At 45.3% G+C, this 15,155-nt stretch overlaps 1 protein-coding gene across 1 annotated transcript in view; it reads left to right on the top strand.

The window, feature by feature from the left end:
- The window catches only part of DNAH9 (dynein axonemal heavy chain 9), a 333,637-nt gene that overhangs the window by 135,581 nt on the left and 182,901 nt on the right, over window positions 1-15,155 (top strand). Inside the window, 3 exon segments of the mRNA XM_053893249.1 lie at window positions 7,934-8,144; window positions 12,786-12,913; window positions 14,671-14,779. Of these exon segments, the coding sequence (XP_053749224.1) occupies window positions 7,934-8,144; window positions 12,786-12,913; window positions 14,671-14,779 (448 nt within the window).

The raw sequence follows: 15,155 nt of genomic DNA, 5'->3' as shown, positions 1-15,155 counted from the left end.
GCGGCTGTATATAAATAGAATTGCAAATTGGTGTCTGCTCCCATCTCTGAGATTACATTTCACAGAGGAAAGCAAAACTTTACCTGGTCCTTCACAGCTGTGACTGTGTTTTGCCTGTCTGTCCCCACACCCAACCTCCCTCCTCCCAAGTGTGGAGGATAGACTTTTTCAAGGTAGAGGTGGGCTTGAAGGCCTTCCAGGTAGAAGAAAAGTGTCGGTGAAGGGCTAGACGGGGAAACACAGAGACGGTGTGAGCACTGGCAAGAAGTCCGGTGTCACTAGGAAAAAGGTAGCGGGGCCCGGGAGGGAGCCGTAGGACTCGAAGGGTCATATGGCAGCATGATATGGGGGGCCTTGAATGCCAGACCAAGGGCTTTCCTCGTAAGGGCTCCGATCCTCAGAGGGGAGGTAAATCCGACGAGGCGGCTGCTATGTAGGGCTCTGGGGCTCATGTCCCAGCATCAGAACTGTCCACAACTTCCTGGACGCTCTGCGAGTCTGCCGAGGCAACATGACCCTACTTTGCCACTTGCTACATTTTTTCCTACTCAGCTGGCCCCCGTTCTGCCCCTTCTTTCTCTCTCCTTTTTCATGATTGCTTTCTGCTCCTCTGATAAGACAGATTCTCCCTGTTAAAACATGCTGTCTCCCACCCACTTTTCGTCTGCGCCTTCCACCTGAACTCCTGAAAGTCAGTTCATCAGAGATACCTCGGGAGGCTCTGGATTGAGATGTCATCCTGAGATCCCCTGAAAAGCGATAGTATACGTTCTTTTTTTTTTTTTTTTTTTTTTTTTTTAAGAAAAAGGAATAAGGAGTGTGGAAACTAGAAGGAGATGGTTCCATCAGTTCCTGGAAACAGGGTGAAAGCAGGTGGACAGATCACACAGGGCAGGAGGGGCTACAGGCCAGAATCCACCCCGAGGGGGCCAGTCCACCCAAGCGGACCCCGGAGGGAAGCTCTGGGCTTGGAGTTGGTCGTGAAGGAGGGCAGGGGTGAGAAGAAGAACCAGCAACAGCCGAAGGGGGACCATTAAGTCTGTTTCCCTTATAATTTTGCCACCTGGTTCCCCACACTCTTCTCCCAGCTCTGCCTTCTAGTTCCAAATTCCCAAGAAGGCAGACCACATACAGCCAGGCATTTAACCCGCAGCCGGAAGGAAAAGTCTAAAGTAATCTAATTCTAGAGTAATCTAAATAAATCTAAAGTCTAAAGTAATCTAATAAACTCTTGGAGGGGGCGGCTATATCTGCTCTTGGGGTGTTGGTGCCCCAGTTTATGGCCTGTCTATTCCACTCGGGGCCCCTCAGCCTGAAGGCCAGTCACCTGCATACTCACCTGCAAGGTCTATGGTCCTCGTGTACATACATCCGCGAGCTCCCATCTTGGGAAGGCACCCCGAGCATATCCACCTGCCCAGCCTCCTTGAAAATGCAGGGCAGCGATCTTCATTTAAACTTGAGGCTCACCGGATGCTGGAGAAAGCCAACAGCACGAGAGACAAAGGCAAGCTGACAGACACCCCCCACACACGCACATGCTCATACCACATACACACACACACACACACACACACACACACACACACACAGCAGCTGACTCCAGTGCAAGTAAGGAGGAGAACATTTTGAAAGTTCTAATTAGTATCCTTGAAGGAAATTAGGAAAATGATACCCATAAAAATGGAATGAGATGCTGTAAAAATAAATAAGTAAAAGAACCATCAAAGAATTGTAAAGAGCTCTTTGAAATGTGTAATTGTATCATTGATAACACAAAATTCAGTAAGGGGATTGGAAGGGGAAGTCAAGGAAATACCCCAGGAGGGAATTACGTATGGATGTGTGTAATTTTAAAAATGCATTTTTATATACATTTGTTTTTATTCAATATATGTTTTTTTTTAATTTTTTTTTTTTTAATTTTTTTTTTCAACGTTTTTTTTATTTATTTTTGGGACAGAGAGAGACAGAGCATGAACGGGGGAGGGGCAGAGAGAGAGGGAGACACAGAATCGGAAACAGGCTCCAGGCTCCGAGCCATCAGCCCAGAGCCTGACGCGGGGCTCGAACTCACAGACCGCGAGATCGTGACCTGGCTGAAGTCGGGCGCTTAACCGACTGCGCCACCCAGGCGCCCCTGTTTTTGTTAAATTTTTTAAAAAATGGTTATTTATTTTTGAAGGAGAGAGAGACAGAGCATGAGCAGGGGAGGGGCAGAGAGAGGGGAAGACACAGAATCTGAAGCAGGCTCCAGGTTCCGAGCTGTCAGCACAGAGCCCGACGCGAAGCTCAAACTCACAGCCGTGAGATCATGACCTGAGCCGAAGTCAGATGCTTAACTGACTGAGCCACCCAGGCAACCCTCAATATATGTGTTTTATAAGGATAAGAGATACTTATGTCTTTATTTATGTAGATATAATGTGTGTATAACAATACAATAGATATGATGTACAAAGAGACCGAAAATGCAAGAGTCCGGATAACAGAGAAGATTGATCTAGGTTATGCAACGTGTGACCAATGGGAATTTTAGAAAGAACTTTCTAGAGCTGGAGAAACAGATGTTTGGTTTTGTTTGCATTTAAATTCCAGTTGAGGGGCACCTGGGTGGCTCAGTCAGGTGAGCATCCAACTTCGGCTCAGGTCATGATCTCACGGTGCGTGGGTTCGAGCCCCGTGTCGGGCTCTGTGCTGATGTCTCGGAGCCCAGAGCCTGCTTCAGATTCTGTGCCTCCCTCTCTTTCTGCCCCTCCCCTGCTCATGCTCTCTGTCTCTCCAAAATAAATGTTAAAAAAATTGTTTTTTAATTCCAGTTGACATACAGTGTAATATTAGTCTCAGGTATACGACAATATATTGATTCAGCACTTCCCATACATCACCCGATGCTCATCACTAACGTGCCCCCCTTAACCCCCATCCCTGACTTCACCCATTCCCCCGGCCACCTCCCCGCTGGTAGCCATCAGTATGTTCTCTATAGCTAAGAGTCTGTTTCTTGATTTGTCTCCTTTTATTCCCTTTACTCATTTGTGTCTCAAATTCCACGTTTGAGTGAGATCATACGGTATTTGTCTTCCTCTGACTGACTTATTTCGCTTAGTGTTATGTTCTCTAGCTCCGTCCACATCACTGCAAATGGCAAGATTTCATTCTTTTTTATGGCTGAGTAACATCCCATTGTATGTGTATACCACATCTTTATCCATTTCCTCCGTCAGTGGACATTCGGGTTGCTTCCATATCTTGGCCATTGTAAATAATGCTGCTATAGACATCGGGGTTATGCACCCTTTTGAATGGTACTTGAAGACATACTATGGAAAACTGAGGGTGAAAAATAATAACGCCATGGGTTTCAAAACATCAAGAATCAGAAAAAGAAACCTTAGCATTATAGCTGTCAGCAGACCTAGAAAGCAATCCATCCAAATCAGGGCAGGAAGTTCACAGTCTCCAACAAAAGACCTCAAAATGGATACGCTCAAGCAAGAATAGATCATCATGATGAAAGTTTATGTAATTTTATTAAACTTCTAAGGCAAATGTCTTTTATTTTAACAAAGAAAAAGGAAAGCAATTAGAACACCAAGAGAAAAAAGTCATGGTCTGAAACTTTTCTGAATATTTATTTATTTATTTTGAGAGACAGAGAAGAGGCGGGGAGAGAATTCTAAGCAGGTCCCATGCTGTCAGCACAGAGCCCAACACGGGGTCAAACCAGGAGATCATGACCTGAGCCGAAATCAAGAGTTGGATGCTTGAGTGACTGAGCCACCCAGGTATCCCCCAATTAAAAAAAATTTTTTTTGAATGTTTTATTTTATTTTTGACAGAGATGGCATGTGTGGGGGAGGAGCAGAGAGAGAGAGGGAGACAGAGAATCCAAAGCAGGCTCCAGGCTCTGAGATGTCAACACAGAGCCCTACATGGGGCTCAAACCCAGAAACTGTGAGATCATGACCTGAGCCGAAGTCAGACGCCCAGACGCCTAACTGACTGAGCCACCCAGGCACCCCCCAATTTTTTTTAAGTAAACAGAACCTGATATTGATCAACATGTGGAGTGTAAGAAAAGAGTATCCATGGGTTAATGCTGAGAACATCATGTGTCAGGTCATGACACCAGGCTCATAGAGAACACAACGCATTCCAGGCAACTACTTTCTTCTGCAATGAAAAATCTCTATGGCCATAAAAACACAAGTCATGATTGGTCTTCAACCCTTACAATCCCAGAAAATAGAGAAGGTCTAGATATATGGATAGAATGACATATAACTATTATCAAACATAGCAATGTAAGGGTATAATGCGTCTGGCTGAAGATAGGAGAGAAAGGGAAGGACAGGGATACTGTCAAAAGCTGATAGATTCATAATAGTTGGAGAATAGAAATGACCCATCCATCGGTTGATACACAGATAATCAAATTGTGACCCACCTACACAGCGGAATTTGATTCAACCATAAAGGAAGGAAGGGCCGGTATGCACCACGGCACAGATGAGCCTTGGAAACGTCATGAGTAAAAGAGGCCATCCACAAAATACCACATATTGTTCTAGATCTGTTTGTATGAAGTGCCCAGAATAGTCTATAGAGGCAGAATGTATATCAAGGGCTGCCGGAGCTGAGGTAGGAGTCAGAGGTAAGGAGGGGCTACTCATGGTAAGGTTTTTCCTTTTGGAGTGAAGAAAATGTCTTAATGGTGGTGACAGTTGTACGGTCCCGTGAATATGCTCGAAAGCATCGAACTGTACAGTTTAAAAGGGTGAGTTTTATGGTACTTGAATTCTATCTCAATAACACTGTAGAAGTGAATAAAAAGAAGTGAATAGAACTAGAGAGTGATTGTAAGTCTTTCAGGATCAGGGAAGCAGTCAGAAGTTGTTCATGGGAAAAAGAAATGATGTAGGAATAGAAGACAGTCTCAGTTCGATAACCAGGGCTCCGTTTTCCCCTCCTTCATTTTTTTAATGCAATGCCCTCGGGCCAGTTTCATGCTTAAATCCTCCAAATGCTTTCTGTTGTACTTAGAATAAAATTCTGGGATGCCTGGGTGGCTTAGTTAGGTGTCCAACTTTGGCTCAGTTCACGATCTCACGGTTCATGGGTTCGAGCCCCGTATGGGGCTCTGTGCTGACAGCTCGGAGCCGGGAGCCTGCTTCGGACTCTGTGTCTCCCTGTTTTTCTGCCCCTCCCCCTCTCATTCTCTCCCTCTGTCTCTCTCTCTCTCTCAAAAAAAAACCTAAGCAAACAAAAAAAGAATAAAATTCCAAGTCCCCGTTCCTGCACATCTGACCTCTGCTTACCACTCTTACACTCTCCCCCACCCCACCTTTCTTTTCTGTTCCTTGAGCCCTCCAGGCTCACAGCTGAAACCTGAGGGTTTTGTACTCACTGTCCCCCTACCTGGAACATCGCCCAGAGATCTTCACGTGGCCAACTCTCTTGCCTGCATATATTAGCTTTAGATGGCAGCTCCCACAGGCCCTTCCCAACACTCTCCTTATCTGGAAAGATCCTGCGTTAAGTCCCTGAAGGACGCGAACGAGAGCCAGCATTGAGAATCCCCTTTTGGGTGCTTTTGGGCCCTGACTCAGAGTTCTAGCAACAGCTGGGGACAGAGGAGAGAAAAATATGGATTCCATGGAGAGCAAAACTCAGTATCTCAGTAAATCAGTCTGCCACAGTGGAAGCTAATCATCTTGCTCCCCAAACAGCCACTCATCCGCTACCTTTATAGTGAGCTCAGTAGTGCCGCTCTCCTCCTGATCCCCCAGAACTCATTTTAACACCGGTATCACTTAATTGTTTTAAAATAGACAAATTATGGGCTCCTGGGTGGCTTAGTCTATTAAGCATCTAACTCTCGATTTCGGCTCAGGTCACGATCCCAGGGTTGTGGGACTGAGCCCCGCGTCAGGCTCCGCACTGAGTGTAGAGGCTGCTTGAGATTCTCCCTCCCTCCCTCCCTGTCTCTCTCTTTTCCTTCTCCCTCCCTCTTCCTCTGTCTTCCTCTCTCCCTCTTCCTGTCTCCTTCTGCACCTCTCCCCTGCTTGTGCTCTCTCTGTCTCTCTCAAATTAAAAAAAAAAAAAAATTAGAGCAATTACTTTTTATCATTTTTGAAAAACGGGAAATAAATAAAACGTATGGGGAAAAATCTTTGTATTGTTCCACTGTTGTGTCAATATCCAGTACATTACCTCTTCGGTTCACTTAACTCAGCCATTAAGGATCTTACAGTGCAAAATATAGTTGATCTAGAGGTGCCTGGGTGGCTCAGTCAGTTGAGTGTCCGACTTCAGTTCAGGTCATGATCTCACAGTTCATGAGATCAAGCCCCACATCAGGCTCCATGCTGACGGTGCAGAGCCTGCCTGGGATTCTCTCTCTCCCTCTTTCCCTGTCTCTCCCCTGCTCAATGTTCTCTCTGCCCCGCCCCCCTCTCAAAAATAAATACACTTAAAAAAAAATTTTTAATAAAATACGCTTGATCTATATTAAAGTTTGAACATCTTAGCCCAAGATGTATAAGACCTTTCACAATAGGGGCTGCCCGGCCCTTCCAACCATCCTTCCCATTTTCAGCAAATACTTGTTCAATGCTTGGTGTTTGCCAGATTCTCTGCTAGACACTGGAAGTAAAAAGATAAATTCATGGGGCGCCTGGGTGGCTCAGTCGGTTAAGCATCTAACTTCGGCTTAGGTCATGATCTCATGGTTTGTGAGTTCAAGCCCCGCGTCGGGCTCTGTGCTGACAGCTCAGAGCCTGGAGCCTGCTTCGGATTCTGGGTCTCCCTCTCTCTGTGCCCCTCCCTGCTCGCTCTCTCTCTCCCTCCCTCTTTCTCTCAAAAATAAACATTAAAAACTTTTTTAAAAAAAGAAGAGAAATCCCTCCTAGCCTGCCTTCAATGGGCTTAGAATCTCATAGGGAGAGGAGTAACCCCTGCGGCACTGATGAGTACCAGAATGTAGGTACCTACAGGCTGAGGGACGTCCAGGTCTGGGCAGAAGAAGCAGGAGAAAGGAGAAGGTCTGAATCAAAAGTACCCTGTCTTGAAAGGTGCAGACTCGGGAAAGAACATCGTTAAAGAATCCCAGTTGTCTCCTTGGAATGTGCGTGCTGGGGGGAGGGGAGATGGGCCGGAAGCTGACTTGGGCCCGTCTGCAAAAGGACCTCGTCAGCCAGTCTGAGGATTTGGGGTTTCCTCACCAAAGCTCTGGAGAGCCACTAAAGGGACAGAGTGATGGCAGTGACATGATCAGATTTTCATTCCAGGGGATGTACCCCCACAACGGTGTGGAAAGGCCAGGCTGGAGGCAAGCCAGAACAAGAGCCGTAAGGGCTCCAGTGCCACTGTTGTCCCCAAGGGACTCCTTGACTCCAGGCTCATCAAAACATCTGGCCACCCACATCGTGCTGTCGCACCACAAGCCTTTGTCTGTGCCCTTACCTCTGCTTGGAATATTCCCCCCACCCCCACTATTCATCTTCTTGGCAAACCCACCCCTGGAGCCCAGTTCAAATCCCCCCTCCTCTGTGAAGCCTTTCTTGTTCCCTCTATCTGTACAAAATCAACTGTTTCTTCCTATCTGTTCCCATGACACTTCACAAATCCCTCGATCACGGCAAACCATTATGCTTCCCCATTAGCCTAGAAGCTCACAGAGGAGGCCAGGGACGTCCTCTCTGAACCTCCCTCCGCCTGCCCCACTCTCCAGCACTTAGTTGGTGACTAATAATTATACGACTGAATGCGAGCAAGTACGTTGCCCCCACACTTAGGACCCCTCGCTCGGATCCCTTCCTCTGTTGACATCGGGTCTCACCTTGGGGACCAGCCTGGCCCCACGGATGAGCGCTTGGGATGCAAGCGCAGAGGTTGGTCCCTTTGGCTGATAAACGTCGTGTCTCCCCAGGTGGCCCAGCTGGAGGAGCTCCTGGCAGTGCGGCACTCGGTGTTCGTGGTGGGCAACGCTGGGGCCGGCAAGTCTCAGGTGCTCAAATCCTTGCACAAGACCCATCAGATCATGAAGCGTCGCCCCGTCTGGGTGGACCTCAACCCCAAAGCAGTCACAAACGATGAGCTCTTTGGTGTCATCAATCCAGCTACCAGAGAATGGAAGGATGGTAAGACCATGGGCAGGCTTGAGTCTACAGCCAGGGGCAAACTTCAGAGGGAAGGACGCTGGCCCGCTCTGTACGGAGTGGGAGAAGGAGGTGAAAAGAATCAGAGAAAGGAAGGCACTGATGTGGGCTCGGAGGGGAACCTCAGCCTTTGGGATAGTCTCTTTCCTTGGGGACCCTTCCAGCTGCTCCGTGAGAGAGGGCATCGAAAGAGGAGAGACGAGGCAGGCATTCTCAGCCAGGGTTCTGAGATTTTAGAGCACAAGTCAGAGTCCACTCATTGCTTGGCAGGTGGAACGAATACGCGGGAGGGGTGGGGAGGCCCGCAGCTCATTCCCCAAAATGCTGTAGTGTCTCACAGTGAACACCTGTTCCTATCGGCACAGCCCCAGGAGTGATGGGGAGACATCACTACAGAAGACACCATTCATCACCACCGCGGGCGGGACCCAGAACCACGATCCCGTCTCTAGCGATTCAAAGGGTCCCAAATCCCAGTTCGCTTAGTACTAAGCCCGGGGTCGCCTTCTAAGATTTAAGAATCACTGGTAGATGCCAGAAGGAGGCACTGTCACTGGGAGAGAGCTGAAAAGAAAACTCTGAGCCCATAGGACCTCTTTGTAAAACCCACGCGGCTTCCAGAATGAGGACCTCTCAGCTCTCTCCTCCTGTCTCAATGTCTGACTGCACCATGGTCTGGCTGCCTGGATTCCTCTCGTTTAGGGCCCTCAGTCAGGGGCCTAGAACAAGGGGGTTTGATGGGCAACCTGTCCGATTTTTATTTCACTGACCCTTAATGAGGCTTAGCATTTTTTCCTCCTTACCGGCCTTAGTAATGGACTCTTGTGATTTTCTTTCCACTTACGATTTTCTTCTCCGCTTGTACGCATTCTTTATACGTCAGAGATATTACCCCTGTATCTGTTGGGTGCATTGCTAATGGTTTCTACCATTTGTCTACAGGCACTTCATGACATATTTACCATCCACTTTTTAAAAGACAGAATTTTGTCTGCCCATTCTTTTTAGCACCTGGGATTCCTGTTTGGTTTATTACGCTCTCTCATGCTCAGCAGTAGATACAGTATCATAAATGTGGTCCTAAACATTATTTTTACATGAACCTTTTTTTTTTATCCATCTGGAATTTATTTTGGAGCTTGGTGTGAGGTAAGATAGAGAATCAACTTTATTTTCTTCCAAATGGATAATTGAAAGTGGCAGGACCGCTCATTAAGCAAACCATCCTTTCTTCCTGAATGTAAATACCAGCCTGTTTTATACGCCGGGATCCGATTCTGAGTTTTCTATTCTGTCCACTCGTTATTTATCTAATCCTATACAAATTATGATTCTACTCCGTTCACAGTCATTTTAATGTTTGTTTGTTTATTTTGAGAAACAGCGGGGGAGGGGCAGAGAAAGAAAGAGAATTTCAAGCAGGCTCGGTGCTGTCATCACAGAGCCCTATGTGGGGCTCAAACTCACAAACTGTGAGATCATGCCCTGAGCTGAAACCAAGAGTCGGACGCTTAACTGACTGAGCCACCCAGGCACCCTTGTTCATAATCATTTTATAACATTTTAATGTCTGATGACATAAGTCTCCTCAATATTCTCTTGTAATTTTCTTGGCTGGTCCCAGGCACTTAGTATTCCGTATTAAATTTAAGCTCGCATAATATAATTCAGACTTTAAGCTCTGTGGGAATTTTAATTAAAATTTTATTAAACATACAGTATTCATCAAATCTGGAGACGTTGGCAAGGAAGATTTATAATAATCATAAATCTGTATTCATGAAAAAAGAACGTCCATGTAGATGGAAGGCAACATTTTAACATTTTCTAGGGAAGCTTGATAAAAATAGAAATGTGATAGATAACATTACTTTCTCTTGTTCAAAACTAGATAGATCCTGTAACAGAAAAATAAGCATACTCTGAGAGAAATTGAAAAAAATACGTCATCAAACTCAATATAACACCTAGTTTTAGAACATTGGCATCTTATAAGTAGAAAATATCCTGTTCTTGGTCGGTTCATGGGACATTTACAAAAATTTGAAGTTTAATTGGGTCCAGAAGAAACTGCAGTGAATGAAAAGTATCTGTTTCCAAGCCACATTGTCTGATAATAATGCAAGAGAAGTAGAAACAGACAACAAGAAAGTGGCCAAAAATAATTGTGCTGCTTACACATCAGGAGATGCTCACTTAACCCCTAGATGAAAGAAAAAAAAAAAAATACATGGCATCCCTTCTCAGAAGCAGTAAAAAGAACATACAGAAAACAACAGGGTCATGTCTGAAACCAACAGACAGGAGCTCTAGACTTTTATTTTTGAAGGTGGTCTAGAAATGAAGGAAGTCAGTGTCTATCATAAGAAATTATTCAGACTGATAGACTGAAGCTGAAGAGAATGGGGAAGAAGAAACTTAATAAAGATACAATCTGAAATTAATGGGAAGGAACAAAGAAATTATAGGATAAATAAAACGTGCTTATGGATTCTTTGTAAAGACCAGAAGCCCGCTGTGAGCATGATTGATGGGAGGAAAAAGAGTAAAATGTAGCTGATTAAGAATTAGTAGCTGTAAGAGCAAATAAAGATTAAAATGGAAGAGATCACTTAATTATATGATACATGTTAGGAAAACTAGGAGAAAAATGATCCTTTAGCAAATTATAATATTAAGGAAGTTTACTCAACAGGAAACAGAAAACGAGTAAATGGGTGAAAAGGAAAATTTAAAAAGAGCGGGGAAAAAAAATTCCAAAATGATAAAAAAGGACACCTCTGAGTTCATTTTATAAAACCAGAATAACCTTGATATCAACCTTTATGTAGAACCAAAAACAGCCCAATTTCACTTACTAATATAGATTCAGGGGGCACCTGGGTGGCTTAGTTGGTTGAGCGTCCAACTCTTGATTTTGGCTCAGGTCATGATCCTAGCAGGGTCGTGGGATTGAGCCCTGTGTTGGGCTCCATGCTGAGCACAGAGCCTGTTTAAGATTCTCTCTCTCTCTCTCTCTCTCTCTCTCTCTCTCTCTCTCTCTCTCTCTCTCTCCCCTATCCCAACTCGCTCGCTCTATCAAAGTAAACAGGCGCTAAAAATTCAGTAGCTGTTCCTAATTTTTTTTAAATTTTTTTTAACGTTTATTTATTTTTGAGACAGAGACAGAGCATGAACGGGGGAGGGTCAGAGAGAGGGAGACACAGAATCTGAAACAGGCTCCAGGCTCTGAGCTGTCAGCACAGAGCCCGATGCGGGGCTCGAACTCACGGACCGCGAGAACATGATCTGAGCCGAAGTCGGCCGCTTAACCGACTTAGCCACCCAGGTGCCCCCCTAATTTAAGAATTCTAAGTAAAATAGGAATAGAAGGAAATCCCTTAAATATAATAAATCTAAATCTTTATCAATAAATCTTTAAAGCCAAAAGAGGGGACAAAGGCATTCTGAATGATGAGGAACTAAAGCCATTTCCATTAAAATCAGGGATAATACAGGGAGAACGATTACCAACCTTATTATTCAGCATGGCTTGGTGTGGGATTGTAGACAATGCAGTAAGACAAGAAAATGGAATAGATAGTATAAGTTAGAGGAAAGGAAAAAAATAATTATCTTGCTGATTATACAACTTTGTACCTAGAAAATTCAGGAGACATTTTGAAAAAAAAGAATCACTAAAATTAATATGAAAATTTACTAAAGGGGTGCCTGGGTGGCTCAGTCAGTTAAGCATCTGACTTCGGCTCAGGTCATGATCTCACAGTCTGTGGGTTTGAGCCCAGCATCGGGCTCTGTGCTGATGGCTCAGAGCCTGGCGCCTGCTTTGGATTCTGTGTCTCCCTCTCTCTCTGCCCCTCCCCTGCATGTGCTCTGTCTGTCTGTCTCTCTCTCTCTCTCTCTCTCTTTCAAAAAATAAAAACAAATTAAAAAAATTTACTGAAGGTAACTAAGCATACAATAAATACATAGAATTCGATAGCTTTTCTCTGTGCTGGCTGAAAAGGGCAATACAGAAAAAAAAAATGCCATTCACAATAGCAATAAAACTATGAATTATTTAGGAATACAAATCTTTAGCCAAAGAGGTGCATCGAATGAAAATACTGTAAAACTTTATGAAGGAACACGAAGAAACGTTGGGAAGAAATGAAAAACACATACCACGTTATTGATTAGGAAAGCTTAATATCACGAAAATAGATTCTTTACAAATTAAGAGATAAATTTTGTGTGATGCCAGTTAGATTCACATTGGCCCTTCTCTCAAAGCCTGGGCTGTAATCACAAAGGATGAAACCTTACCTAAAAAGCTTTAAGGTAATTCTGTCATGTCCCAGTTGCCTATTGAAATGATTCTTAGGGCCCCTCGTCACCCAAGCCAGACCATCAGATTTTGTTTTCATTTTGCTCTTGTTCTTAAAAGTCAGACAGAAGCACAGAGAAAGGAGCATCTTAGCACTCACTATCAGATTTTCCATAGATCAAAATCCAAATCCAGTCCTGACCTGTCTCTTCCATTTACACCTTCTTCTGGGTGTTGTAGCCAAGAGGGAAAGGCTGTCTGACGAGAAATAGGACTGATGATGAGGTGGATGGTAAGCTGTCCGTACTTCCTTTCAGGACTCTTCTCTTCCATCATGCGGGAGCTTGCCAACATCACCCACGATGGGCCCAAGTGGATCTTACTGGATGGCGACATAGATCCAATGTGGATTGAGTCTCTGAACACCGTCATGGATGATAACAAGGTATCACGGGCGTAGGGAAATGCCCAGGCCATCCCTAATCATCCAGGAACCAGTCCCCCCGGGCCCATTTGGAAATCTCCATCCCCCACAAGTGCTGGCCCTGAGTAAGGAATTGCTACAGGGGTTGTTTTTTTTTTTCTTTAATTTTCCCCAGGTTTACTGAGATCTAATCAACATAGAACATTGTGTAAGTTTAAAGCGTGCAAGGTGCTGATTTGAAATATGTGTATATTGTAAAAATGATGGCCACCATAAGGTTAGTCAACGGCTTTATCACATAACTACCGGATGTATGCGTACTCACATGCTCACTGCATTTTTAGCATTGTTGTAACCGTCTTCACGATCTTCTGCATGTAGGTTAATTTAAAACTCAGAGCTGGAAGGAATCTGAAGTCATCTATTCAAATCTTCTTTCTTAAGTTTTTGCTCTCTTGTAAATAAGGACACTGAAGGTCAGAAACATTCCGAGCCTGTCGGGCGTCCTCCGTGGTGGCAAACCTTGATCCGTGGAGAGTATGTTTTATTTTTTGTAAACCAGGAAATCTCGTACCAATAAAGTGGTGGCTCCTGAATTTGTTCAGAAGGTACATTAGGGTTGGAAGCGTTGGGATGGTTTCGACATTTATAGAACCATTAAAATAAACGTGCGCTTGCCCGGAAGGACTACTTTACTTATTATTTTTTTTTTAATTTTTTTTTTTAACGTTTATTTATTTTTGAGACAGAGAGAGACAGAGCATGAACGGGGGAGGGTCAGAGAGAGGGAGACACAGAATCTGAAGCAGGCTCCAGGCTCCGAGCTGTCAGCACAGAGCCCGACGCGGGGCTCGAACTCACGGACCGTGAGATCATGACCTGAGCCGAAGTCAGCTGCTTAACCGACTGAGCCACCCAGGCGCCCCTTACTTATTTTTTATTGTAGTGTGGTTGACACACGATGTTACGTGAGTTTCAGGTGCACGACATGGTGGCTGGACAGCCCTCTCCATTAGAGACAACACTACCACCATACGATGCTATCGCAGTGGCATTAGCTATATTCCCTGCGCTGTGCCTCTCATCCTGTAACTTACCTGTTCCATAGCTGAAAGCCTGTATCTCTCTCCCCTTCACCCCCTTTGCCCACCCTTCACCCCCCCTCGCTAGAGGGACTACTTTAAAAGAAATGGCAATTTCAATGAAGCCTAAGCTCTTCTCTTTTCTTTTCATTTTTTAAAATTTTATTTATATATTTTGAGAAAGACAGAGACCACATGATCTGGGGAGGGGCAGAGAGAGAGAGAGAGAGAGAGAGAATCCCAAGCAGGCTCCACGCTCTCAGCTCAGAGCCCGATTTGGGGCTCAAACCCACAAAACTGTGAGATCATGACCTGAGCTGAAACCAAGAGTGAGACGCTCAACCAACTGAGCCACCCAGGAGCCCCTGAACTCTTTTCTTTTAATAACCTTATTATTCCATATGGTCTAGCTCATTCAAATCATTGACATCCATTTAAACTTTTTAGAGAGCTGATTTTTTTTTTGGATGCATTTACACACACAAGGATGGAGGTCACAGGGGGGGCAATAGGAAAGGGGATAGAGGATTCTTATAGAAAATTTAGAAAATACTTATCATAAAGAGGAAAATAATCATCCTTAATCCCTACCAGGAATAATCAGCCAAATCCAGAGACCCCCACCCCACCCCCCGACCCCAGCTGATCACGTGTCCTCACTCCTTCCTACCTTGGCGTGTCCCTCCCTGTTGCCAGGTGCTGACCCTGGCAAGCAACGAGAGGATCCCCCTGAGTCCCACGATGAGGCTGCTGTTTGAGATCAGCCACCTGCGCACGGCCACCCCAGCAACGGTCTCCAGAGCAGGTATCCCCCGGGAAATGAGAAAACCCGCAGAGCCGCGCCCTTGAACACAGGCGCCTCTGGCATCACGTGTGATGTGGCTGTCTCCCAAGGAAGGTCCGAACGGGAGCCGCCCGTGCATCATGGGAAACTCTGACCTGATTCCCAGCCCGAGTCTGTGTCCACGAGGGTGGCCAGGCGCTCCCAGGCCGGGGCCATGGGATTTTCTTCATTCAGAGATGGGAAGGAAAGGGTCCCTGAGCTGGACAACTGTCCTGTGCACAGAAGTGCCTGGAACGAGGCTCCTTGTAGGCCAGTTCTAGCCTCCACGGCAGTGGTGACAACCCAGCATCGAAGTTCTCACTACTTCCTGGTGAGAAATGACAACTTCATACCTTAA

Source organism: Panthera pardus, unplaced genomic scaffold (genome assembly GCF_024362965.1).
Source record: "Panthera pardus isolate Hobbes unplaced genomic scaffold, ASM2436296v1 HiC_scaffold_3, whole genome shotgun sequence".
NCBI classification, from domain to species: domain Eukaryota; kingdom Metazoa; phylum Chordata; class Mammalia; order Carnivora; family Felidae; genus Panthera; species Panthera pardus.
Note: the sequence above shows the minus strand (reverse complement) of the source record. Positions and strands in the feature narration are given on the sequence as shown.